Source organism: Mobula hypostoma, chromosome 2 (genome assembly GCF_963921235.1).
Source record: "Mobula hypostoma chromosome 2, sMobHyp1.1, whole genome shotgun sequence".
Taxonomy (NCBI): Eukaryota; Metazoa; Chordata; class Chondrichthyes; order Myliobatiformes; family Myliobatidae; genus Mobula; species Mobula hypostoma.
Window position 1 is genome coordinate 147,007,444 of NC_086098.1, and position 27,736 is coordinate 147,035,179.

General features: G+C 40.2%; 1 protein-coding gene across 2 annotated transcripts in view; it reads right to left on the bottom strand.

Annotated features, from left to right (window-relative positions):
• si:ch211-278j3.3 (E3 ubiquitin-protein ligase RNF19A) overlaps positions 1-27,736 on the bottom strand; it is an 86,416-nt gene that overhangs the window by 34,302 nt on the left and 24,378 nt on the right. The window contains exons 1-3 of one of the 2 annotated variants that reach the window (XM_063040856.1): positions 15,234-15,360; positions 11,023-11,895; positions 1,383-1,588 (exon numbers count right to left, since the gene is read on the bottom strand). In XM_063040856.1, the coding sequence (XP_062896926.1) occupies positions 1,383-1,588; positions 11,023-11,507 (691 nt within the window). In that variant the 5' untranslated portion in view covers positions 11,508-11,895; positions 15,234-15,360. Of the gene's footprint in view, positions 1-1,382; positions 1,589-11,022; positions 11,896-15,233; positions 15,361-27,736 lie in introns of those variants that run through there. The other variant, XM_063040855.1, reaches the window with a different exon arrangement.

Sequence of the window (27,736 nt, forward strand, 5' to 3'; positions counted from 1 at the left end):
AAATTTATAAGTGTATATAAACTAGAACAACTTTATATATTTTTGTCTTTTATTCCAGTCCACAGAAACATCTAAGCGTTATTAAAAAAATTATCTCAAATCATAGTTTATAAGATCATCAGATATATTCCCTTACCATCTCCCTGCAACCTTACTAATTTCCTTTCTTAATTTTCAGTTAGTCACACTGTACGTATTTAACTAGCACTGAAAACTAAGTTGAAAAAAAAAGAGCTCTTTGTTCAAGATATTTCAACAATCTCCCCTTCTTTATTTTGGTCTTCCATACAAGTGATGAGAAACGAGCATTAAACACAGTGGAATGTCTGCACTACAGCAGGTTTCCATTTAGGTTTAGTGCTTTTCTATCAAAATAGAAAGCAAAAGCAGTGCTGACCGAATCATTCAAGTATTCTTTCTGGGAACAAAGGGACAGTGGCTTAGGAAGAACCAGAGCCCAACCAGCAACAGCTAAAACTATTTAGTACCTCAATGTGAATGAGATGAAGGCAGCAAGTCATATAAACAGGTGGTGGTATGAGATGTGGACCTTGATGCCTATGAGCATCGTGGAAGGCTTATCTAATCATGGTATCATTTCTATCAATTCTGCGTCTAATATTTTGAAGTCAAAATATTAATCAAATAATATTTTGATTAATTACAAACCACCTAATGTAATGTTACCATTATTAACTTGGTTTGAAGGTGACAGATTTATTCAAAAAAGCTGCATTAAATCTCTTTCCTGATTCTAACTCTAATATGAAAAACAATAAGTAGGAATTTAGCCATTTCTATTTGCTTTCTTAATAATTTTATCCAATAATTCTAATACAATGCAAGATAGAAATGTCATTAAATGTTACTAGCACCAAATTTTCACATTCTGGTTGCCTAGACGTGGCTCCCGTCTGCCTGATTAAAGTTTGATGTTATAAAGTAGCTTTTAAAGAAACAGTGAACTGGGAAGGATGCCTATCTGCACAGTCTCAACCTCAAATAGGAAGTATAAAAGAATGAATTGGCTGTCGTAGCACATCATGATGACCTGCTGCCTGCTCAGTAATTGCTCTACCCCTAAATTTCTTGAAAGGTTTTCAGAAAGAGATCACATAAGGTGTAAATGTGTACGGAATTAAGCTCCAAGTACCTCCAGGTCATAGTTGCCATCAACTTCCACACCCAGTCATCCTACTGCAAAAACTTAAGTGAAGCTAACTGGATAAAGTTTAGAAATGGACACGAAGCAGCTAACAGAAACAGAGGTACTGTATTTCAAATAATGATTGACGAATCTACTTAGGAGACTTTGAGAGAACACATTCCCTTAGTACAAGAAATCAATTAAACATTTTTCTTCCTGCAATGCGAGTATTTACCGTTGTCCGTTTCTTCGCTGTGAATAAGAGAGGTAGAGTGCTTTTCTATCGCAGTCACAAACACATCTCTCTGTTTACGAGCTTCACTGCAGGTTTGGTCCGGGTGCCACAGTTGTTTACAGTGATAACAGAACTCAGTCGCACAGCCAGAGCGCTCACACGTCAGCTTTGGGCAGGTTGCACAGCCACTGGCAATTACTCCATAACTGTGGAGAGTCACGATGCACAATAGATCAGTTTCAAATTGCACGAGTCTCATAACAGTGATAACATGATTTGCGTTATATAGTCACTTTACATAGTCATAGTCCATCATAGGTAAAAGCCCTCTCTGCCAGACCATATCAAGACAGAACACTGTAACAGGAAAGCAGCATCCACCATCAAGAAAGCCCACTACCCAGGCCATGCTCTCTTCTCACCGCTGCCATCAGCAAGGTGGCACCGGAGTCTCAGGACCCATACCATCAAGTTCGGGAACAGTTACTACCACTCCACCAACAGGCTCATGAACCAGAGGGGATAACGTCACTCCCACAACCTGACTCTTCAAGGATTCTTCACCTCATGTTCTCGATACTTATTGTTTATTTATTTATTATTTTCTCTTCTTTTAGTATTTGTACAGATTGTTGTCTTTTGCACACTGGTTGTTTGTCCGCACATTTGCGTGCGGACTTTCATTGCTTCTATTGTGCTTCTTGTACTTACTGTGAATGACCGCAAGAAAATTAATCTCAAGCTTGCATATGGTGACATATGTACTTTGATAATAAATTCCCTTTGAACTTTGACTTTAATTCAAAAACAGTAGGCATTATGCAATGGCAGCTGTATCAGTTCGTTCAGTAAGATGCAGTTGTACATTTTCCACCATAAAAAGAACTTCTGAATCACCAATGTTCCGGTAGATTGCATTACATCAAACCTACATTGATACAGTACAAAGGATTTAATGAGAACGGAGTTGAGGAAAAACTTTTTCACACAGAGGGTTGTGGTTCTGTGGAATGCTCTGCCTCAGAAGGCAGTGGAGGCCAATTCTCTGGATTCTTTCAAGGAAGAGTTAAATAGAGCTCTTAAAGATAGCGGAGGCAATGGATATGGGGAGAAGGCAGGAAAAGGGTACTGATTGTGGATGATCAGCCACAATCACAGTGAATGGTGGTGCTGGCTCAAAGGGCTGAATGGCCTACTCCTGCACCTATTGTCTATTGAATGAAAACTGAGAATAACACCCAAAATGCTGAAGGAACTCAGCATGTCAGGCAGCATCTATGGAGTGGAATAACATCATCGTTTCAGGCTCAGACCCTTCATGAGTCCTGAAGAAGAGTCTTGGCCTGAAATGTCAACTGCTTATTCATCTCCATAGATGCTGCCTGATCTGCCAAAATCCTCCAGCATTTTGTGTGTTACTCTGGATTTCCAAAATCTGCAGAATCTCTTGTGTTTCTGAATGAAAATGGAGACAAGATTTTGTCAAATATTAATTGTGCATGAAACATTTTTTTTAAAAAGAGAGGAAACAGCACTTAGCTTTATTGCAAAGGTCCAGAGAGCACTAAGCCAACAGTAATACACCGAACAAATCTACATAAACAAGCTGGCATATTCACGGTTTACCCACTTTAACAAAAGAGTCTCTTTTGACTTCTCAAAAATAAGTGAATTTCAATGGTTGTTACAAAGAAACAGTAATATAGTACTTTTTACTTTTAAAATGCCGGTCATTGCTCGTTGTCTGAAAATGGGGAAAAAATGATCAGTTCCAAAGATATCTGTGGGCATGATATGCTGGTGCCGGATGTGTGGTGACACCTGTGGGCTGCTCCAGCACATCCATAGGTTGCACTGGTTGTTAACACAAACAATGCATTTCACCATGTGTTTCAATGTATATGTGATTAATAAATCTGAATCTGAAATCTATCCATTTCTCTGATCATAACAGAAAAGCTTTACCTTGAAGTTAAGTGCGTCACATTTACTATTTTCTATCAATCACACTTGACTAAGGCTCAAGTATGGACAGGAATGGCTAAAGTACGTGTACAGTACCAATGTTGCCTCTTTTAATCCCAATGAAATCTGATGTAAAAACAGGTTTTAAAATATGAATCAGCGGCTAGCAATTTAAATTTTGACTGATTTTCTAATCTATTGAAAAAATATTACTGTGGAAATATTAGCAGTTCTATCAATATGTTAATCCTCCCCAAAATCAATGATGTTAAAGTTAACCTTCCTAAAAATGGTCTATGGGATTTTGCGTACCAGTCAATTAACATGCCTAGGGGCATTTTCGCTTCAGTCTGCTCTCACTCAGATTAAGTTAATCAAAATTTTAATCAATCCATTTGGTGTGGTTCCAGATAAAAAGCTGTGTGATATTGAAGCAACCCCCTTCTCACATGGACATTGACTGGTGAAAATCAACTGATGTAACCAAATTCACCTATTTGAATTCCAATGCAAACTTATCAAGATTTAAAGATAATACACGTCACCATATACAACCCTGAGATTCATGTCCTTGTGGGCATATTCAATAAATCCATAATAGAATCTGTAAAAGACAGTCCAAACTGGGCATTCAGAGTGCAGAAGACAACAAAATGTTCAAGTTCAAAAAGAAAGCAATAATAAATAAATAAATAAATAACCAACCAACCAATAAGTAATCAATAACATGAGATGAGGAGCCCTTGAAAGTGAATCCAAAGGTTGTGGGAACATTTCAGTGATAGGGCAAATGATGTTGAGTGAAGTTATCGCCTCTGGTTCAAGAGCACAATGATTGAATTTGAATTTAATCATCCATCCCATAATATGAGGGAGTATAAATCTTTGTGTTATAACTCCATCACAATGTACAGACATGAGGTAGTAACTGTTTCTGAACCTGGTGATTTGAGTCCCGAGGCTCCTGTACCTTCTTTCTAATGGCAGAAACGAGAAGACAGTATGTCTAGGTGTTGGGGTTTCCTGATCATGGAGGCTGCGTTCCTGCAACAGAGTTTCATGTAAATGTGCTCTATGATGGAGAAAGCTTTACCCATATTGGGCATATCCACAACTTTTTGCAGGATTTCCCGTTCAGGAGCATTGGTGTTTCCATACCAGGCTGTGATGCAGCCGGTCAATATGCTCTCCATTATGCATCTACAGAAGTTCGTCAAAGCTTTAGATGTCATGCCAAATCTCTGCAAACTCCTGATGAAGTAGACACTGGCGTGCTTTCTTCATAATCGCACTTGCGTGCTAATACAATCAAGTTTATTATCACTTACATATGCAGTGAAATTTGTTCTGCAGCAGCAGTGCAGAGTACGACATAAAAATTATGAAACCATAAGAAATCTGCAGTGCGGGAAAACTATGTGAAGTATTTTTAATTATATTATATTCTCAAATTAGAGAATTACCTCTACCACACTTGTCCTTTGAATAATTTGCTTTCACCAATGGTCATAAACATCCATTTTGCACCAGCGTATCAGATGGAAAGACTTGTGCTACTTATTACCAAGTGTCTACAGGCAAGGAGGTCAGCTTATATGGTGCCCATCAAATTGCTTCTAACCAGATCACTAAATCACCAGCTGAATGGAGATGGAGTGACAGACCGTTTCATTTAAATACCAAATTTAAGATTTGCATTATGGTGAACACAAACGCAAACAAATTTACATTTTTTTCACATTTGGATCTCTCAGCTTATAATTCAACTTTAAAGTTATATGACAGAGAGGTGAGCAAGTGATTCAAAGTAACCCTATTCAAGAAAAGATGAGCCTACATTGTAGAATCATTGTGCTAGCAGTCTACGCATTCAAAAAAATAGTCATAGTCATAGAACACTACAGCGCAGAAACAGGCCCTTCAGCCCATCTAGTCTGTGCCAAACCATGGATCATCCTGGTCACATCGACCTGCAACCGGACCATAGCGCTCCATACATGTACCTATCCTAATTACTCTTACATTTTGAAATTAAGCTCACATCCGCCTGCGCTGGCAGCTTGTTCCACACTCTCATCGCCCTGAGTGAAGGAGTTTCCCAACATTAGGATCCGTATATATTCAAATTCAAGTTCGCTGATTTTTATTCAACCATACACAGGTATACAGCTAAACAAAACAGTATGCTTCTGGGACAATGTTTTCCTGAATTATTTGTGACCCATCAGAAGCAAACAATGATGAAAATCGATCCAGAACCTCCACCTCAGACTGGACATTGCTCTGGACAACTTGTAGTTTAATGACAGGCATTGTTTTGAAAGTGATGGTATGATTCATAAGGGAAGAGTCTGGAGGGACCACACCACTAAACCGTGACTACAGCTTCTGCTAAAACCAATCACTTGAAGCTTTGCCTGACATAGATCAAATTCAAAATTCAAATACCACCAAGTTATTTTATGAGCTAATTACTGCAAGCCTTTTTTTGTTTCTGAAGTGTAATGCATTTACAAACATGCTTAACCCAAACAGAACAGTTCCCTTTGAGAGTCAAGTACATCAAATGAGTTTCAGCATTAGCTTAAACAGCCACATGAAAACGATGCCCTAATAGAAAACATGCTGGGTGGTGGGATGGAGATATGTCTCTACCAAAGGAAATGTAAGGCACTCTTTTCCTCCACTAACCTGCAGGTCACCCTGATTAGAACTCCCCCCCCCCGTCCCGATTAGGGTCACACGAAGCCATGGGAACAGGTGGTGGATGGCCGTAGGAGCAGCTGATGTACATCACAAATCCTGGTTATGTGACTACTGACGCCAGGTAGACAATCCCTGAAGTGTATTGATGATGGCTGGGGTCACCCATCTTGTAAAGACACTGGCCCAGAAGAAAGCAATGGCAAACCACTTCCACAGAAAAATTTGGCAAAAACAATCATGGTCATAGAAAGACCATGATTGCCCACATCATACAACACAACACATAGTGATGATGAATAATGCATGTAAATTACAAATATACATTCTGTTCTTGAATATGGAGTAATAGACTATTAGCTTAAGCAACCTGATTCTCAGGAGATCAAGCGGAAAGATGAAAACAGGCTCTATATAATCTTAGATCATAGAAGCTCACAATGGCTTTTTGTATAAGTGGCAGCAGTGTATTTTGGGAACTGTATTTTTGATTTAAGTGAAATGACATTATGCTTAAAAATACAAATTTCAATTGTAATATAGCACTTGGTGCACATAAGAAATGTGGTGAGGCTATCCAGGAGAAATATGCATGCACAAAATATCAGAAGGCTATATTTTAAGACAGTCTGCAATACAAGGAGAAGTTGAGAAATCTATATTCATTAGCTAAGTAAGGAGTGTATTTCTGAAGAAACTGGAAGCATATTGTGGGGAAGCCAGTAGAAAGAACAAGTAGTTTTCATAAAATTTGTGGCATAATGTGACACAGTGTACAGCAATACAATCAAAGAATGGAAATGGGTAAGGGTGGAAAGGGGGGATTTGTGGAAGTTAATAGTCATGGGGTAGATTGCTTCTTTCTCACAGCTGTAAGCAGAGTCCCAAATGGTGTACAAAATGGAGCAGCTAGAAAAGACTTTATGTAAAAACAGGAACTCAGTTAAAATTTATACTTCACAGCAAAACTTGTATGAAAGTGACCCACAGAGAAAATTTTAAACACAAAAAAAATGCAGAGTTCAGGAGCTGAAAGCTGTAACAACTGAAACAGGGAGATACACTCATGTTGCATGGGATCAAATCAATGGGGAAAGCATGACGCGTTTGCCGACTGACCCAGGGACACTCGATGCAATCTGGGATAGCAGTGGATACTATCAATGCATCAGTACTTACTACCTGAATACTTCATCTGCTGACAAATAATTTCTGTTAACCACATTGATGTCTACTTAATAAAGAAGCATACTGTGTAAAGAGGTGGAGGTTTGGGGAGGGTGTATGGGCTTGCAGGTGCTTTTTGATGAAGTACCCTGTAGTGCGTTTTTCTATAGAGACCCCTCAGGCTGCCAGACATATCCCAGATATCCAGGCTTGGCTACGAGATGCACTTAAATCAAAACATAAATTAAAATTTGTATACGATATCAAACCACATAGAAAACTGTCAAAAGCAATGCAGAAGACATTGGTGGCATGTTAGTGTAGCGATAGCCTTATTACAGCATCACAGAGACCTGGGTTCAATTCCACCGCTGTCTGCAGGAGTTTGTACATTCACCCCACTTCCTGGTGCTCCGGTTTCCTTCCACATTCCAAAGATATACGGGTTAGTAGGTTAATTGGTCACATGGGTGTAACTGGGCAGCGCGGGCTCACTGGGTCTTAAGGGTGTGGTACCATGCTGTATCTCTGAATAAACAATACTACAGAAGGAGACACAAATTTGCAGCTTAGCTAGATGACAGCTAAAGCACAAAACAACAATGCAATAGATTTATACTTAATACAGTACACTTCTAAAATAGAGTGGACAAGGAAAGGAAACTAGATAAACAAATACGTAACATATTAAGTACATGGAAATAAAATAAAATAGTTTGTTTAAGAGGAATTTAATACCAAGGGAAAGCACAGCAATCTTAGTAAAAGACATTGACTTGCATAATATCAGAAAGTGAAAGATATTTGCAATACCATGAACATACATTAATTTTTATTTTTATTTACAGATACAGCATGGAATAGGCTCTTCCGGCCCTTAGAGCCACGCCATCAAACAACTGCCAGCAAATCCCCCATTTAACTTAATCATGGGACAATTTACCAGCTGCTAACCAGTACGTTTTTGGACCATGGGAGGAAACCAGAGCACCTGGAGAAAACGTATGTGTTCATGGGGAGAACATACAGACTGCTTACAGATGAACTGAACCCCGAACTCTGACGCTCCAAGCTCTAATAATGCCCTGCTAACCGCTAGGCTACCGGACTACATATAGTCCAGTTTTGAATGAATTTGCATCTCTGCTCACCACTTGCACACATTAGGTACATAAACATACCATTGTATTGGAGTACCGAAATGACTGCATCCTCAGGAAATTAGATTTTCATAAACTCTAGTGCCTGTCCTAGCAATAAGTTATTTATAACATTCTTATGCATTCACCTTGGTATTTAATCGACCCTCGAGGCCAGATTACACTAAGACAGAGTGTGCAATCACACTGTGGGTTGGCTTGTGTTATGATTTTCTGAGTAGGAACATCTTTCTTTGAACTAATTGTTATCTGCATAAGAGTGTTTAAAAAGTCTTTGCAAAATTCTTGACTGATGCATAGATATTTTTTCCTATGTAAAGTGCTCATTTGCTTTGCCTGTGCTTCAATTAGCTCCCACTGCCTTTCATGGGTAAAGTTCAGAGAACCTAGTCTGAATTCACTGTAACCAGTACTGGGGGAGAATTTGGTGGAGATGTTCAAAGTGATAAAAAGAACAAAGATGAAAATTTGAGACATGCAGCACAGATCCAGGGCCTCTGGCCCAAAGGGCCCATGCTGACCACAGCGCCTACTCTACAGTATCTGCCTCAATCATACTCACCATTTTCTGCATACTCTTTTTAAATCTTCACGCTTCTTGTGTCCTTTTTAAATCTTTCCCCTCTCACCCTAAATCTAAGCTCCCTAGTTATGGACTACTGTACTGTGGGGAAAAAAGACTGTTACCATCCACCTTATCTATGCCCCTCATGATTTTATAACCTTGCATGAGGTCGCCTCTCATTCTCCTGAGGAATATAGGCATAGCCTGGCAAACCTCTCCCCATAACTCAGACACTCTAGTCCTAGCAACATCCTCACAAAATAGTTTCTGTACTCTTTCCAGATTAACCATGTCTTTCAACGATTTGTACAACTACTGTACAGCATAATGCCCCAATTCCTACACTCAATGCCCTGACTAATAAAGTATGCAAAACACCTATTTCACCATTTCTGTTAATTGTAACAAAAATAAAGATTTCACAATCAAGATAAAGTTGGAAGCAACATTATAGAAAAATCAGGATATGTTATGCTTTAACAATCAGTACTAGCATGATATATGACCCGAGAAGTTTATTGATAATTAATTCTAAACTGCTGACGATAAAGTGGGAGGACTTTGAAGATCAGCTCAGCTCAGGTTTACCACATGGAGAGCCATTACAGTTTCAGAATGAGAATCAGGTTTATGTGATTAGCATATGTCGTGAAATTTGTTGTTTTGTGGCACAGTACATTGCAATACATAATAATAAAAACACTATAAATTACAATAAGAAATATATTTAAAAGAGTAAATGAAATAAGTAGTGCAAAAAGAGAGCAAAAATAGTGAGGTAGTGTTCACTCAGAAATCTGATGGTGGGGGGAGAAGCTGTTCCTAAAATGTTGAAGGTGTGTCTTCGGCTCCTGTATCGTCCCTCTGATGGTAGCAATGAGGAGGTCTAATAAACCTGATTCTGAAATGTTCAGGGATGCAATCATATAATGAGCAATGTGGTACTATAACACAATGCACACAGTTCTGCAAGTACCTAGTCTACCTTATCCAAAAGTGCTGAGCAAAACTTGAAAATCATTTTGAGAAAAAAAAAGAACAAGCAAAGCAAAACTATTCAGCTCATGGAATTCCGGTGGTCAGCTGAATACGTAGCTAACTCAGATATGGAAGTTATTCCATGATTCACCTACAACGTCATGATCCCTTGCTAGTTCCTTGCAGAACAGCTTTGCTGCTTGTTTCCTGCCCCATTCACTGAAGTCTGAGAAGACAGGCTACAATGGGTAGAGGCAGATACATTCAGGACTTCTAAGAGATGTTTAGATAGGCATATGAATGTAAGGAAAATGGAAGGATATGGACACTGTGGAGGCAGAGAGGATTAGTTTAGTTGGCAGTTTAATTACTTATTTATTTGGTTCAGCACAACATTGTGGGTCAAAGAGTCAGTTTCTGGGCTGTAGGGTTGCCAACTTTCTCACTCCCAAATAAGGGACAAAAGTAGCAGTCAAATACTGGACGCTTGTGTTTACCCCGAGAAAGACTACCATGACCACGAAGCCTTGTGCGGGCACCTGTGTGCGCATGCGTGATGTGCGCTTATGTGTACGTGCCGATATGACCCTATACAATCTCAAGGTAAAAAAGTCATTGATTAACACTTCGGGTCTGTATGGCTGAACTACTCACCAGGTCTGTAATCTGAGCATATTATCCTGTGCACTCAGTTATCAGCTGCCTAAAGGCAAATATATTCACCAAAGGAATTTATTACTTATTTATTTAGAAATACAGCACAGAACAGGCCCTTCCAGCCCATCAACCTGCACTGTGTAGGAATCCACCTAGCCTAATCACGGGACAAATTTATAATGACCAATTAACTGACCAACTGGTGTGACTTTGGAGTGTGGAAGGAAACCACAGAACATGGATGAAACCCTCCTGGTTCATGGGGGGGATGTACAAACTCCTTACAGATGGCGCTGGAATTGAACTCCAAACACAGGAACACATCGGTCTGTAATAGCGTCACATCAATCGCTACGCTACCGTGCTGCCCAGTCTAAAAGCCATTAACTTACTCCGATACACATATACTAATCAAGTGCAAAGAAAATAAATCAGAATAACATACCCACAATCGGGTGCAGGGCACCATCGGGCATCTGGATCAGATGCAAGGTATCTTCGCAGCATGAATTCTTCATATTTTTCCATCAAAGTGCTGTTGTTGAGAATCATACGGATGTCCGATGGATGAAACAATTCTGAACACTCCGGACAAGCAACGTTGACCCTGCTCTCTGTAATTTCAATTTTCAGATATTGTTGTAAGCAATCCAGACAAGAACGGTGATGACAAGAAATGATCTCTGGGAACTGGGATCGAGGCTGGCTAAGAAGGCAGAGAGGACACTCCAGAGTGCCCAACAACTGTTCATTACTGGAGGACTGTATTGTTCTATTCGAAGAGGTCATTTTTTTCTCATTCTCAGTCTCTGTTTTAGTGTTTATTCCCTCAACCGTGACAGCAGACATCTCAAGTTTTGCTTTAGATTTGGGCTTTCTGCTGAAGAGGCTGAAAAACTGGAGCTGTCGATGTTTATTTGGTCTTTTCATGGTCTTGAATTATACTCCAAAGGTCACAAATATGATTCAAAATTACTTTTAATTTCTTTCTAAAGTACTTGACTAATGTCTACCAATTTCTGAAAACTTACTTAATGATAAAATTCTTACAAATAGAAAATATGGCAAGACTTTTTCTTCTTAGGAAGTCAAAGTTGCTCCCAAGTTTAATTAGCAATACTGATGCAAGGGAAGGTTCTGATTGGAGCTGACAGGAAGCATTGTATTACAGCACTGAATTGCAAATGACTTAGCCCAGACTGGATAAGCGCAGCACGTCCAGATTCCAAGTAGTTCCAGAATCGATATAAATTCTTAGTGGGCCTTAAAAGATGTCACCTTGCTGGATTCATTGTTTTTTCCATTTTCAGCACAATATCTGGAAGATTTGGAAGAGAAATATAATCAGTTATATAAAATTGTGTTAATTATAATTGACCCATTCAACTTCACACTATTACAGAACAAAGCAAGACATGGTTAATGTAGAACAAGATTGTTGCCTGTGGAATATGCAGTTGCATTATAATAAAGGCAGTGAAGTACAGTACTGTGCAAAAGTTATATTTATTTTTATATATATATGAGAGAAAGAGAGAGAGAGAGGGAGAGAGAGAGACACACACACACGAAGGCTTTTGTACAGTACTGTATCTGTGAACGTGGAGCAGAGAACAAATTTGTAAATCTGACGGGGAGCAAAGGATGTTGGGAATGGCGGGGGTGGAGTACCGTGGCAGGCCTTTGGGATAGTACTGTGTAAAGTCTTGGGTACCCTGGCTACAGTGTACATATATCTCCAAGACTTTTGCACAGTACTGTGGACTCTACATAGAAACATAGAAAACCTACAGCACAATACAAGCCCCTTGGCCCACAAAGTTGTGCCGAACATGTCCCTACATTTCTGTTCAGTCAACAGAATGGACCTAGATTGCAGAGCACTAGTAGAACTCTTTAATAATACTTTATACAACAAAATTCACTAAATTCCCACTTGAAAAATCAGCCCAATTGAGTCAAACAGGAATACCTAAAAATTATTATGTTTCCTTTTTCATCAATATTGTTTTCTGGACAATAGGGTTCAAGCTAGTGATTGGCAAGATGATCAGAATGCACCTTTTACAATGGTTCCATATACAAGCCTGCCCCCTTTAGTACAGAGTTCTGAGCTCATACATGGAAAGAGACAGGTGAAGTATACCAACTGTGCATTCCCCTCATCTAGTGTCTGGTATATTTCGATGACAACAAATGAGACTTACTCTGAAGACTGGAATTCAATTTTGAGATTCTCTAAGTGGTTTTTGTGTCTGACGAGTGTGAAAAATTCAAGAATCAATCTGCTGGAGGACCTCAGCAGGAATTGGGAAACTGAGCAGCGTCTGTGCAACTCAATGACTACAGGTCTGTCATAATGAAGACTTTTGAAAGGCTGGTTATGTCATTTCTCAAATCCATAACATCAATTTTCTAGATCTGTCACAGTTCACCTACAAAGCCAACAGATGTGCAGATGATGCAGCTAGCACTGGTCTGGACTTCATACTACAACACCTCAGCTCCCATAGTACATATGTCAGGATTCTCTTTGTCAATTTCAGTTCAGCCTTCAATACCATCATCCCCTGAGCTTCTGGAAGAGAAACTCTCCAGACTTGATGTACCTGGTCCCATCTGCAGGTGGATCACAAACTTCTTCTCTGACAGGAGGCAGTACGTGAGACCAGGCAATCACATCTCCACATCCCGCTCACTTGGCACTGGCGTGCCAGAGGAATGTGTTTGCTCACCCCTTCTATTTTCTCTATACACCAGTCTCCGGTTAAACTGATAAAGTTTGCGGACAACACCACTGTCATTGGACTGATCTCCAGAGGTGACAAGTCCAAGTACCACCAGGAAAGTAAATAAGCCAATGCCCTCGTGCAATCACAATAATAAATACTTTATTGTCACCAAACAATTGGTACTAGAACGTACAATCATCACAGCGATATTTGATTCTGCGCTTCACACTCCCTGGATTAAAAATATTAAATATTAAAGATATTAAAAATAGTTAAAATTAGTAAATATTAAAAATTTAAATTATAAATCATAAATAGAAAATAGAAAAATGGGAAGTAAGGTAGTGCAAAAAAACCAAGAGGCCGGTCCGGATATTTGGAGGGTACGGCCCAGATCTGAGTCAGGATTCGTTCAACAGTCTTATCACAGCTGGAAAGAAGCTGTTCCCAAATCTGGCCGTACGAGTCTTCAAGCTCCTGAACCTTCTCCCAGAGGGAAGAGGGACGAAAAGTCTGTTGGCTGGATGGGTTGTGTCCTTGATTATCCTGGCAGCACTGCTCCGACAGCGTGCGGTGTAAAGTGAGTCCACGGATGGAAGATTGGTTTGTGTGATGTGCTGTGCCGTGTTCATGATCTTCTGCAGCTTCTTTCGGTCTTGGACAGGACAACTTCCATACCAGGTTGTGATGCACCTTAGAAGAATGTTTCCTATGGTGCATCTATAAAACTTAGTGAGGGTTTTAGGGGACAGGCCAAATTTCTTTAGTTTTCTCAGCAAGTAAAGGCGCTGGTGGGCCAACAACTTCAAATTGAAAGTACATTTATTATCAAAGTATGTATGCAGTATACAACCCTGAGATTCTTCTTCCCACAGAAAGAAACACCATAGTACCTGTTCAAAGAAAACATCAAACATCCAACATGCAAAAAAAAACATTGCGCAAGTAGCAAAAAACGAGTGAAACCACACAGAACATGAAACATCAAACCACAGAGTCCTTAAAGCAGTCTAGAATGTTCAGTTTAGTTCAGTAAAACAGTCCAGAATGTTCAGTTTAGTTCAGTAAAATTTTTCATTGACAACAGGCTGCAGAACCAGTCCGCCCCGATGAAAATCGCACAAAACATAAAGGAGAAACCAGAAACATATAGCATGAACTGCAGAGTCCAATCCACAAACCGTGGTAATTAAGCCTTGCCAAAGACTCGGGAGAGGGATGAGAGGGACAGACAGCTGGAGCTGAATGCCCTCAAAACTGTAGAGATGCATATCGACTTCAGGAGAAACGTGTCTCCTCTCCACCCAATCATCATTAACAACTCTACAGTTAGCACCATTTCAATTTCAGGTTCCTTATTTCACAGGGCCTCATGTTGAAGAAACATATCTCCTTCATCAACAAAAAGACCGGAGGAGGATGTAATTCTTGCTGTGGTTGATAAAATTTCATCTTCCATACAACACAGTAGTGCAATTCTACATTGCCACGATAAAGAGCACCCTCACATCAGCCATTAACTGGGATGAATGGCCTAACTCTGTTCCGATGTCGTCTGGTCTGACATTGTTTGCTTCAGGCCTCGGAATCCCAAAAATAGGGGTAGTTAAAAAAAAATCACACGCATCCAATCAGAAGATACTAAAATACAGAATTTTAATATGCCAACATGATTTCTGAGGAAATTAAGAAGTCACCTTTATCTTGCAAATAGCTGTAACACTATCAAGTATTTCTGCAGCAAAAGGAAGAATCTTGAAAATTAGCAAAATATAAATCAGCAATAAAGGAAGATACTGCTGATGATCATGAGTTAAATTTCTATTTCAGGCATGAGATTAAACCTCACAACTTATTTATCATGACATAATATAACAGATGCATGCAGGCGTGACCTTTTTCTCTTACAATGTTATAGGATTACCCGGAAAATTCAACTTCCAAGAGATTTGCTTGAAACGAGAGAACAATTCTGCTCCGCAGTCAGTTATTTCTCGATTTCTGATTAGAGAGAACAGTTGATCAAAGCACTGGGCTCCAGATGACCACAATCATTACAACCTCTTGTGTCATTATTTATTAACACTGAAACAAATGAAAAACAATCATTCCTTTCAAATAGAACAGAATTAGAATCAGAATCAGGTTTATTATCACCAGCATATGTTATGAAATCTGTTGTTTTGCAGCAGCAGTACAGAGCAATATATAATAATAAAAACTAAAAATTACAATAATTAATACACAAAAATTAAATAAGTAGTGCATAAAGAGATCAAAAAACTAAAACAAAGAGATAGTAAGATGCAGGAATCATTGTGTATTCAGAAATCTGATGGCAGAGGGGAAGAGGCTGTTCCTAAAACACTGTGTGTGTCTTTAGGCTCCTGTACCTCCTCCTTGAGGGCAACAATGAGAATAGGGCATATCTTGGTTGATGCAGGTCCTTAATAATGGATGCTGCCTTTTTGAGGCATCACCTTTTGAAGATGCCCTCTATGCTGGGGAGGCTAGTGCCCATGATGGATTTGGCTCAGTTTACAACTTCTGGCAGCTTTTTTCCAATATTGTACTATAGCCCCTCCAGACCAGATTGCAATGCAACCAATTTGAATGCCCTTCATCGTACATCCAACTCCTACTAAATATAGCTGCTGTAATGCCTTCTTTGTAATTGCATCAGTATGTTGGGCACAGGACAGATCTTCAGAGATGTTCACACTCAAGAACTTTAAACTACTCACTGCTGATCCTTTGATTCTCCAACATGATGACTTTCCCATTTTATGGGCTATTGGCCATAAGCAAGAAAACTCCTAATTACTCTTTTTGTGATTCTTTAAGCAACGTACACGTTAGTGTCTTTCTGTGTTGCAGTAATTAAATAAACATATGATCAAGGACAACAAGCAACTTAATATGAAATTCTGCTCGTGAAAATTAGCAGTATTTTGAAAATCTGCAATATTAAACATGAGACCATAAGATACAGGAGCAGAATTTTGCCATTTGGCCCATCAAGTCTGCTCCGCCATAACCGCTGCCTTAAATATACATAAAGCCTTGGACTCCACAGCTGCCTGTGGCAAAGAGTTCCACAGGCTCACCATTCTCTGGCTAAAGAAATTCCTCCTCATCATCTCTGTTCTAAAAGGATGTCACTCTATTCTGAGGCTGTGCCCTCTGGTTCTAGACTCTCTCACTATAGAAAACATCCTTTCCCCATCCACTCTGTCAAGGCCTTTTACCATTTAATAGGTTTCAATTCCCGTCACTACTTATTCTTCTGAATTCCAGTGAATACAGCCCCAGAGCTATCAAATGCTATTCACATGATTAGCTGTTCAACCCTGGAATCATTCTTGTGAACCTCTTTTGAACCCTCTTCAGTTTCAGCACATCCTTTCTAAGATAGGGGGCTCAAAACTACTCACAATATTCCACGTGAGGCCTCACAGTACTTTATAAACCCTCAACATTACATCCTTGTTTTTATATTCAAGTCCTTTTGAATGAATGCTAACATTGCATTTGCCTTCCTTGCCACAGACTCAACTTGCAAATTATCCTTCAGGGAATCCTGCACAAGGAATCCCTGGTCCCTTTCTGCTTTTTGAATTTTCTCTCTATTTAGAAAGCAGTCTATGCTTTTATTTCGTCTATTGAAGTGCATGACCATACACTTTCTAACACTGTAATCCATCTGCTACTTTTCCTACTCTGTCTAAGTCCTTCTGTAGTCTCTCGACTTGATCAAAACTACCTGCCCCTCCACTAATCTTCATATCGTCTGCAAACTTTACAACAAAGCTATCAATTCCATCATCCAAATCATTAGCATTTAGCGCAGAAAGAATCGGTCTCAACACAGACCCCTGTGGAACACCACTAGGCACTGGCAGCTAACTAGAAAAGGTTCCCTTTATTCTCATTCTTTGCCACCTGCCAATCAGCCACTGTTTTATCCATGCAATGCCATGGGGTTGTAGTTTGTTATGCAGCCTCATGTGAAACACCTTGTCAAAGGCCTTCTGAAAATCTAAATATTCAGTATCAACTGATTCTCCTTTTGTCTATCCTGCTTGTTATTTCTTCAAAGAATTCCAACAGATTAGTCAGCTTGGGAAAATCTTGCCTGACTATGGCCAATATTATCATGTGCATCCAAGTACCCTGAAACCTCCTTAATAATCGACTCCAACGTCTTCCCAACCACTGAGGTCAGACTAATTGGCCTGTAATTTCCCTTCTTCTGCCTCTCTCACTTATTGAAGAGTGGAGTGACATTTGCAATTTTCCAGTCTTCCAGAACCATTCCAGAATCGAGTGATTCCAATCAGTTTTGGCCAACTCCTCTCTTATGCCTCTGTAATTCCCTTTACTCCATTGTAATACTGATACATCTGACTTTAGCTACTCCTTCTCAAATTTCAAGGTGAATTAGATCACATTATGATCTCCCGCAACCCCCGCCAAGGGTTTTTTTTTACCTTAAGCTCTCTAAATCAATTCCAGTTCACTGCACAACACCCAATTCAGAATAGCTGATCCTCTAGTGGGTTCAACCTCGAGCTGTTCTAAAAAGCCATCTAGTGTGCATTCTAGAAATTCCCCCTCTTGGAATCCAGCACCAACCAGATTTTCCCAATCTACTTGGATATTGAAATCCCAATGACTACTGTAACATTACCTGTCTGGCATGCACTTTCTGTCTTCTGTTGTAATTTGTAGACCACTATTTGGGTGTCTCCCATCAGAGTCAGAATGCCTGGGGATCTTATTGAAACCTACTGAATGTTGAAAAGACTAGATAAGGTGGATATCGAGAGGATGTTTCCTCTGGTGGGGGTATCCAGAACTAGAGGGCACGGCCTCAAAATTGAGGGACAACCTTTTAGAACGGAAGTAAGTGGTGAATCTGTTGAATGCTCTGCCACAGACTGTGGTTGTATATTGAAAGCCGAAGTTGATAGATTCCTGATTGGTCAAGGCATCAAGGGATATGGTGAGAAGGCAGGTGTATGGGGTTGAATGGAATCCGGGATCAGCCATGATGAAATGGCAGAGTGACGTAATGGGCTGAGTGGCCTAATTCTGCTCCTATGTCTGATGGTCGCCTCTTTCTAATGATTTATCAGCAGAGCCATGCCATCTATTTTGCCTTCCTGCCTGGCCTTTTGATACAGTGTGTATCCTTGGACATTAAGCTCCCGGTTATAACCTTTTTTCAGCCATGATTCAGTGATGCCTATAACATCATACATGCCAACCTGTAACTGGGCTACAGATCTACTTTATTCTGTATATTGCACACATTCAAATGTAACACCTTCAGTCCTGTATTCACCCTTTTCAACTTTGTCTGCCTCTTACATTGCAACTCATCCTGTTGACTGCAATTCTGACCTATCATCAGCCTCTCCTTGCTAACAGTCTCACTACACACTGTCTTTGTTTACTACCACATTCCCAGCACTATCACTCCTGATCCCACGCCCCTGCTAAATTAGTCTAGACCCTCCCAAACAACTCTAGCAAACCTGGCCAGAAGGATATTAGACCTCTTGAGTTCAGATAGAACCCATCTCTTTGTACAGCTCGTACCTTCCCCGGAAGAAATCCCAATGATCAATAAATCTCTGCACCCAGCACCAATTCCTCAGCCATGCATTCACCTGCCAAATCATCCTATTCATATCTTTACTGGCGCATGGCACAAGCAGCAATCCAGAGATTACTACCTTGGAGTCCAGTTTTTCAGCTTTCTACCCAACTCCCTAAAATTTCTCAGGACCTCCTCACCTTGTCTACACGTCATTGGTGCCAATATGCACCAAGACATCCAGCTGCTCACCCTCGCCCTTGAGAATGCCATGGACCTGATCCGAGACATCCCTGACTCTGGCACTGGGAGGCAACATAACATCCAGGTGTCTCTACTGTGCCCACAGAATCTCACCTCTGTTCCTCTGACTATGGAATCTCCTATCTATCAACACCACACTCCTCTTCAGCTCTCTTCTGTTCTGAGCCACAGCACCAGACTGAGTGCTAGAGACACAGTCACCATGGCTCCCCACAGTAGGTCATCCCCCTCTATAGTAACTAAAGTTGTATACTTATTATTGAGGGGAACAGCCACAAGTGTACTCTGCACTGCCTGTGTAATTCCCCTCCTTCTCCTGACAGTCACCCAGTTAACTGACTCCTGCAGACTAGAGGTGACCTTCCTGTATCTCCTATCTAACAGCTCCTCGTTCTCCCATATGAGTTGAAAGTCATGAAGCTGCAGCTCCTGTTCCTTAATACGTTCTCTGAGGAGCTGCAGCTTGGTGCACCTGCTGCAGATGTGTTTATCCGGGAGACTGGAGGTCTCCCAGACTTCCCACGTCCCACACACCGTACAAAACACTGCCTCTGCAGCCATTCTCACTACACTACTATGCCCGAACAGATGAGGAATAAACAAGTAAGAACGAAAAGAGAGAAACCTCTCAGATACTTTACCTCGTCTAAGCCTGATGAGCCAATGCCTCTCTGTGTCACACTCAAAAGAATGAGCGCTCCGCTTGCACTTGTGTTATTTTTATTTGCCCCTTCAAATGAATCCCCCTTGTTGACTAGTCACAGCCTGACTCTGAGAAACTGCCGCAAAACTTTGCCTTTTAAATCTTGATCGCGGATCCGATTGAAAGGTAGCTCTTTTTATGCACTGTGTCTTGTTGATTGGTTGCTGCCCAACATGTCAGAAGTTCAAAAGCTATGGGAAATAATAACTCAAAATAACATCTACCTACCTTCAGAATGCAATGGAATAGACAGCTGGATCCAACATAGGAAAAATTTTATTTTTATCTTACATACTTCATTCAATAGTAAACAGCCCAAATTCTACAATGCAATTTGCCATTACTACAATGGCCTGAATAACTAAGACACTGGGCATTTATCACATTTTATTTGAAAAGATCACCATTAGAACACAATGCAGAATGACTAAATGCTTATAAAATACACAGTATATAAATTCTAATATGTGAACAATAAAAATCAAATGCAGCGATGGCACTCCACACACATTTCCCCTATTGCTGCAGATCTCCAGGGGGTGGAGGGAGTAAGGGAGATCACAGGCAAACAAATCCTACATTTGTCTTCTTTGTCTCCACATCACTGCCAACTTTATTTAACCAGCTCTTGCAGACAACACATCTCAAGATAAACAGTTATGAATTTGCTGCAGATGACAATTTACTCCAAATTCCTGTATCTCTGAAAAATAATCTGTTCAAATTGTTGTTTGGATCTCAGCTGAGCCGTATTCTTCTATGAAACAATTTCAAAACTTTATTCTTGAGATTATCTAATAACCGATGCAAAAAAAAATCGACACATTGGGCACAAAACATGCTGTTCTCTTCACAACATTGGAGAAAGTAACTTGTTATTTATTGATTCCAATTCCCATATAGTTACGAAACATGCAATAGTACTGTTGAAATAGGAGAAAAATATCAACGTTAGAAAGATCAGAAAAATTAGCTTTGTTTGCCACATGTGCATTCAAACATACAGTGAAATACATCGTTTGCATCAAATCGAATCAGTAAGGTTGTGCTTGGTGGCCTGCAAGTGTTGCTACACTTTCAGCTCACACCCATAACTTAATGACCCGAACCGTACGCCTTTGGAATATGGAAACCGGTGCACCCCGCAGAAACTCATGTGGTCACGGAGAGAATGCACAAACTCTTTACAGACTGCAGGAGGAATCAAAACCTGATCTTACAGCTGTACTCTCCATTTATTTGGATACAACAGTAACAGCCCAATGAGTCCACACCACCCAATTACACCCATGTGATCAATTAACCTAATAACCTGTACGCCTTTGGACTGTGGGCAAAAACTGGAGCACGTGGAGGAATCCCACGCAGTCACAAGGAGAATGTACAAACTTCTTACAGGCAGTGATATGCTAACCGTGTTGCCTCTAAGATTCAATTGCAGCAAGTACTAGATTGGTACCCGAGCTGTTGTCAGCATTACTCAGCGTAAAGACATACCATGATTTCCATTTTTTTACCATCCTACATCAGATGGTTAGGGTGGTGCCATCGCTGTTAAATGCAATGGCTTCCCAGTTTCTCTTGGCATTGCAAAAGTACACCATTCATTATGCAACGCCAGCCAGAAGAACACGGAAGATAAGAAGACCAGAAAGGAAAGCTGTGCATTACTTAAGTGATGAATGCATAATCTTTAGCTGCAGCTTTTCCAGTACAAATAATAATGTGAATTCTACCTCAAGGTAAACAGCAAATCCATAAGTCTCAGAATTTAAGTTGTCAGAACCAGTTACGGTCAGCTGTAGTTAAAAGGCATTCCTGATTTCAGCCAAAGATCTTTAGATTCAACCAAACCACCAATTATTCCACTGGATTATCTTGTCTGCTGGCTCGCTTTGAAAGTAATATTTGGGGGGGAAAAATCATTGCAAGCTAATCACAAACAAGGGAAAATCTGCAGAAACCAAGCAACACACACAAAATGTGGGAGAAACTGAGCAGGTCAGGCAGCATCTATGGAAAAGAGTACAGTCCACATTTCAGGCTGAGCCCCTTCGTCAGGACTGAAGAAAAAAGATGAGGAGTAAGAGTTAGAAGGTGGGGGGAAAGGAAGATGATAGGTGAAACTGGGGGGGGGGGGTGAAGTAAGAGCTGGGAAGTTGATTGATGAAAGAGAGACAGGGCTGGAGAAGGGGGAATCTGATCCGAGAGGGTAGAAGACCATGGAAAAAAGAAAGGGGGAGGTGCAACATAGGAAGGTGATGGGCAGTTAAGGAGGTAAGGTGACAAAGGGAAATGGGAATGGGGAATGGGGAAGGAGAGGGAGGGGGCATTACCAGAAGTTTGAGAAATATTGCAAGCCAATACTTCTCTTAAAGTCATGATCAAGCAAGAGAAAAAGGATTTTAACCCCTCAAATATTTATTCTCAGGATAAAGCAACAATAATGGTAGTCTGTATAATTGAATGGCTTGTTAGGCTGCTATGATTACTTTAAAATATGGTTGATTCAGTTAATTGGGCCATCAGATTACCAGGGCAGCCACTTATTTGGGACAACTCTAAAAGAGCAAAAACTAATCGAGGAAATAGCGAGGATTTCCTTTGTTTAATTTGGACACTACGTCGCTTAATCGGGAAAGGAGACTGCTGCCGAACAATTTCTAACTGGCATTAGTTGTGTGCACGTAAAACACTACACTGCTGTAATTTCAATCCAAGGTCTCAAATGCAATACAGATCTGACCTCCTTACAAACCATACGGAATAATAGTGACAACAGCAGGAAGTGTTAGCAAACCTAGATTCAGATTCAGTCATTTATCACAGGTACATGGAAACATACAGTGAAACGCACTGCTTGAGTTAATAACCAACACAACCTAAGGCAGCACAAGTGTCACTACACATTCTAGCACCAGCAACGCAAGCCCAAAATGTTTAGCAGAACAACATAGGACACAACAAAACAGAACATACCAAGAGACAAAACAACAACAGCAAAAGAAGCCCCTTTTCTCCCTCCCTCCCATGCAAACATTTCAATGATGAGGTGAGTGAAGTTATCCCTACTGGTTCAAAAGCCTCATGTTGAGGGGTAATAACTGTTCCTGAACCTGGTGGTGTGAGTCCTGAGGCTCCTGTACCTTCTTCCTGATGGCAGAAGCATGAAGTGAGCATGACCTGGGTGGTGGGGGACTCCAGTGATCAATGCCGTTTTCCCGTGACAATCCATTTTTGAGGGATATTCCATTCAAGGACATTGGTGTTTCCATACCAGGTCATGATGCAGCCATGTAAGAATTGTAAGAAAGTAGAGGCACTGCCGTGCTTTCTTATTGAATGCACTTACGTGCTGGGCCCAAGACAGGTCCTCCAGAATGATTACACCAAGGAATTTAATGTCACTGATCCACCAATGAGGACTGGCTCGTGAACCCCTGGTTTCCTTCTCCTGAAGTCAATAATCAGCTTCCTGGTCTTGCAGACATTGACTAGGAGGTGGTCCTGTGACACCACTCAGACAGATTTTTGATTTCCCTCACATATGCTGATTTGTCACCACCTGTGATTTGGCCTACGACAGCCTAGTGGTGTACCCGTGCTGATGGAGATGGAGGAGATGTTATTGCCAGTTCAAACTGACTGAGGTCAGCAAGTGAGGATTTTGAGGATCCAATTGCACAAAGAGGTTTTGAGGCCAAGGACATTAAGTTTATTGATTAGTTACTAAGAGGGCAACTTCTATACATCAATTGTTTAACTCTATCTTTCAGGTGAAATGGATGAGACGGAAAGCTCCATCATCATTATACGAGCACATGTCATGGGAAGGGACAAACACAAGAGATTCTGCAGGGATGCTGGAAAATCCAGAGTACACACAAAATGCTGGAGGAATTTGGTAGGTCAGGCAGCATCTATGGAGTGGAATAAAAAGTTGATGTTTTGGGCTGAGACCCTTCTTCAGGACTCATGAAAAGGGAGTGTATTAACTTCATTCCAGCATTTCACTGTGGCATCCCCACTTATAGGGGAATACACGAACACAAGTAAGTAATGCATGCTCTCTCAGAGGCTTGGCTGGCTGGTGATCTGTTATGATTCACTTCGTTTTAGATAAATTTTAGATATAAACTTTTACATCCAAAAGTTGAGTTGTACTCAGAATCATCTTTCACATCTAAGAAAAAAGACATTTTGAAAAACATGCCATGGACAATGTGTAAAGAAAAACATTTGCTTCTTCTAACAACAGAAATTCCTTATGAAATAACGTTAAAGATAGTGTCTCATCCTCTTTCAGTACCTATAATAGTTACCTATTAAAAAAATACATCCATCCTAAAACTACTTATAATATTGAGGTCTGTTATTACCACTTCTACAGGTTCGGTTAGAGGGAAAAGAAATGGAACATGAAATGCTGGAAATACACAGAATGATGGCAAAAAAAACCAAAAAAAGGCTGAAAATTAGGTAAGTTTCTCAAGCTGGCAGTATGTCAAAGTGGTGTTCCACAAGAATCTATTCTGGAACGGTGATGGTCAATATTTTCATAATGTTCTATGGTTCTAAGTGATTCAGTCTGAGATAGTGGACTGATGTTGAAATTGCAAACAATGCTGATTTGAATGCATAACAAATCATGATATGTGCTCCACCAAATTACAAGACGACAACAAAAGGACAATTGCAAACTTCCAAATAACATGCCACTGCGTAGATCGGAAAAATCTGCAGAGGGTTGCAAACTAACCAGCTTCATCAAGGGCACTAGCCTCGCTACCAACAAGGTCATCTTTAAAAGGTGATATCTCAAAAAGGTGGTATCATCACCTCCACCAACCAGGACAAGCCCTCTTCTCATTGCTACCCATCAGAGAGGAGGTACAGGAGGCTGAAGACACACACTCAGCATTTTAGGAACAACTTCCACGCTGCCATCAGATTTCTGAATGGACAATGAGCACATGAACACTGCCTCACTATTTTTGCACTCTTTCTGCGGTATATATGTATGTATATGTGTTCACATACACACACACACACAAATATATATATCTTACTGTAATTTGTAATATATTTTGTGTTTTGTACTGTACTGTTGTCGCAAAACAACTTATTTCACAACATACTATGTCAGTGAAAATAATCCTGATTTGGATCCTAAGTCGGGTGGGGGAACCAAGGGATATAAGAATACAATAGCAACATTAATTGTCATTCATAATTCATGTAAGCAAAATTCTGGAGTCACCTCCAGAGGAATTGTTATATAAAGCCAAGTTGGACAATGTTGGATACATTTCCAATCTCTACAGTAAGGAATGTAGGAATCGGTCTACACACTGCAAAGCCAGTGATTAGCATTGTGGTCATGGCCATATAATCTGTCATTGAATTTTTGATAGCATGATAAAAGTTAACACTTGTTTGAAATAGCGGTATGGGATCTTTGATGCTCAGTTAAGGGAATAACAGCAGCTCCAACAGTGTAGCCATCCTTCAGTACTACATTCAAGTGTCAATGCAGATTCTGGACTTGGTTTTGAACTTGGGATACAAATGTAAACTTTTTGACTTGGGAATCTGCTCTCAACTGAGCCACAGTTGATGAGCAATTTTGATAGATTTCAAAAACTTTTGTATAACTATTGTTAAATTAACTGATGTGTTTTCCCTCCTTCACTTCCTTAAGTGAAGTTGAAGCACAGTTCTTGAATCTGAAGTGGAAAGTTATGACTCATGCATCTGTAATTTCCTCATCAAATAGGAGAGTGTTTTCTTCCTCAAGTCTTATTTTTCTGTTAGTACATTTATTAAAATGTATTCCTGCCTGAAATTATATATAGATTCACTTACAGTGCTGGTCATTTCTCTTCTTCCAGCATGCATGAAAAGTAATTCCTTTACTGCCTCTTCCTTCACACACAGTACAATGAAAAAGTCTCAGGCACATATGTATATAGCCTAAGACTTTTACACAGTACTGTAGTAATTTTATGTATTGCACTGTACTGCTACCACAAAAGAAACAAATTTCATGACATTTGTGAGTGATGATAAACCTGATTCTGATATGGGTCTCTATTGTGGACTACAAGTGGAAAGTGGGGAGAGCAGCGAATCATGTCTGGGAAAAGGGGAAGGGAGCGAGGAGGGAGCAGGAAGCACCAGAGGGACGTTATGTAATGGTCAATAAACCCATTGTTTGGAATCAAATGACCTTACCTGGTGTCTCAGGGCTGTGTGCATCTGCACCCACACTACACTCTGTCACCCCTTCTCTGCCACATGTCCCACACCCCTCCCACGGCACTCAACATTCACCTTTGCTCCTGCCAGAAATACAAGCTTACTCTCTAGTCCTTGTTGACAAATACAGTACAGTGGAAAAGTCTTGGGCACCTTAGCTAAATATATGTGCCTTAGACTTTTGCACAGTACTATGTATACATATAATCTTACATATATACAGTCACACTCAAAAGTTACTTGTACATTGTGTTTTATAGGAGGCACAGGAGCCTGAAGATGCAGACTCAACATTTTAGGAACAGCTTCTACCTCCCCCACCACCCTGCCATCAAATTTCTGAATGGATGTTAAAATTTAAAATTCAAATTCTAGTTTTTGCTCCTTCACCTCTCCTTCAAATTTAGTGATATTATGGTCATTAATTTCAAGACTTTCCCTGTCAGTCAGTTAATTCATTTTGAATTTTCACAAAAAAGAGCTGCAAATTAGTCCTGATCTAAGAACAGCATTCCACCTCATCCCAACAAAACATATACAGTGGCTCCCCAGACATAAAAAGACCTGATTTACAGAAATCCAACTTCATACATATTCTCCCATTCATTTTAAATTTTTTTTCAAAGTAGAATAAATAGTATCAATACAATAAGCCATGGTAGCGTAGCTGTTAGCACGATGCTATTACAGCTCTGCTTGTCGGAGTTCAGAGTTCAATTTCCTCTGGGTGCTCCAGTTTCCTTACGCAGTCCAAACACGTACTTCTTAGTAGGTTAATAGCTCATTGTAAATTGTCCTGCGATTAGGCTAGGGCAAAACAGATAAGTTGGAGAGTGTGGCTCATTGGGGTGGGTGGGTAGGGGGGGATAGATAGATAGTTATGGGTAGTTTTATTAAATTAAATTTTAGGAAACGTATGCAGAGCAATATAACCTAGGGAGCTATAGAAAATGGGTATTTCTAATTTAAGGATTAAAAATTGGCTTACAGGGATTTCACAGGATCAGAACCCTTATATAACCTGGAGATAGACTGTACTGAAATGCAGACTGCTGTCAATATATTGGACTTCCCATAACCAGGTGGGTTTCCTTCAGGTGCTCCGGTTTCCTCCCACAGTCCAAAGACGTATCGGTTGGTAGGTTAATTGATCATTGTAAATTGTCCTGTGATACGCTCAAATTAAACAGGGGAAATGCTAGGGGAACAGGTTGGCTTGAAGAGTTGAAAGGGCCTTTTGGCATTGTATCTCAATGAGTAAATTGGTCAATAACAACAAATAACTAAATCATGAATAATGCAACTAAAATCATTACAATTGACATTGTAATTTTCTCAAGGTTTGAAGCATGACTTCTGTCCACAGATAATTCATACAACCATCCACAGTCATGTTTTAGAAATGTCTTCACATATGAATGCCCCTGAACGTATTGAAGCAGCAGGGCCCGAGTAAGAGAGCGAAGAACAACCCTGGCTTTGGATGATTTAAGCACCGGGCCAGACTGAAAAGTTCAGGGTGTCAGGGCCAGAGGAGAGGGACGTGCCAGTTCAGTTAGCCACTCAAGGTTTACTCATCTCTGTGCCAAAACGAAGCTGT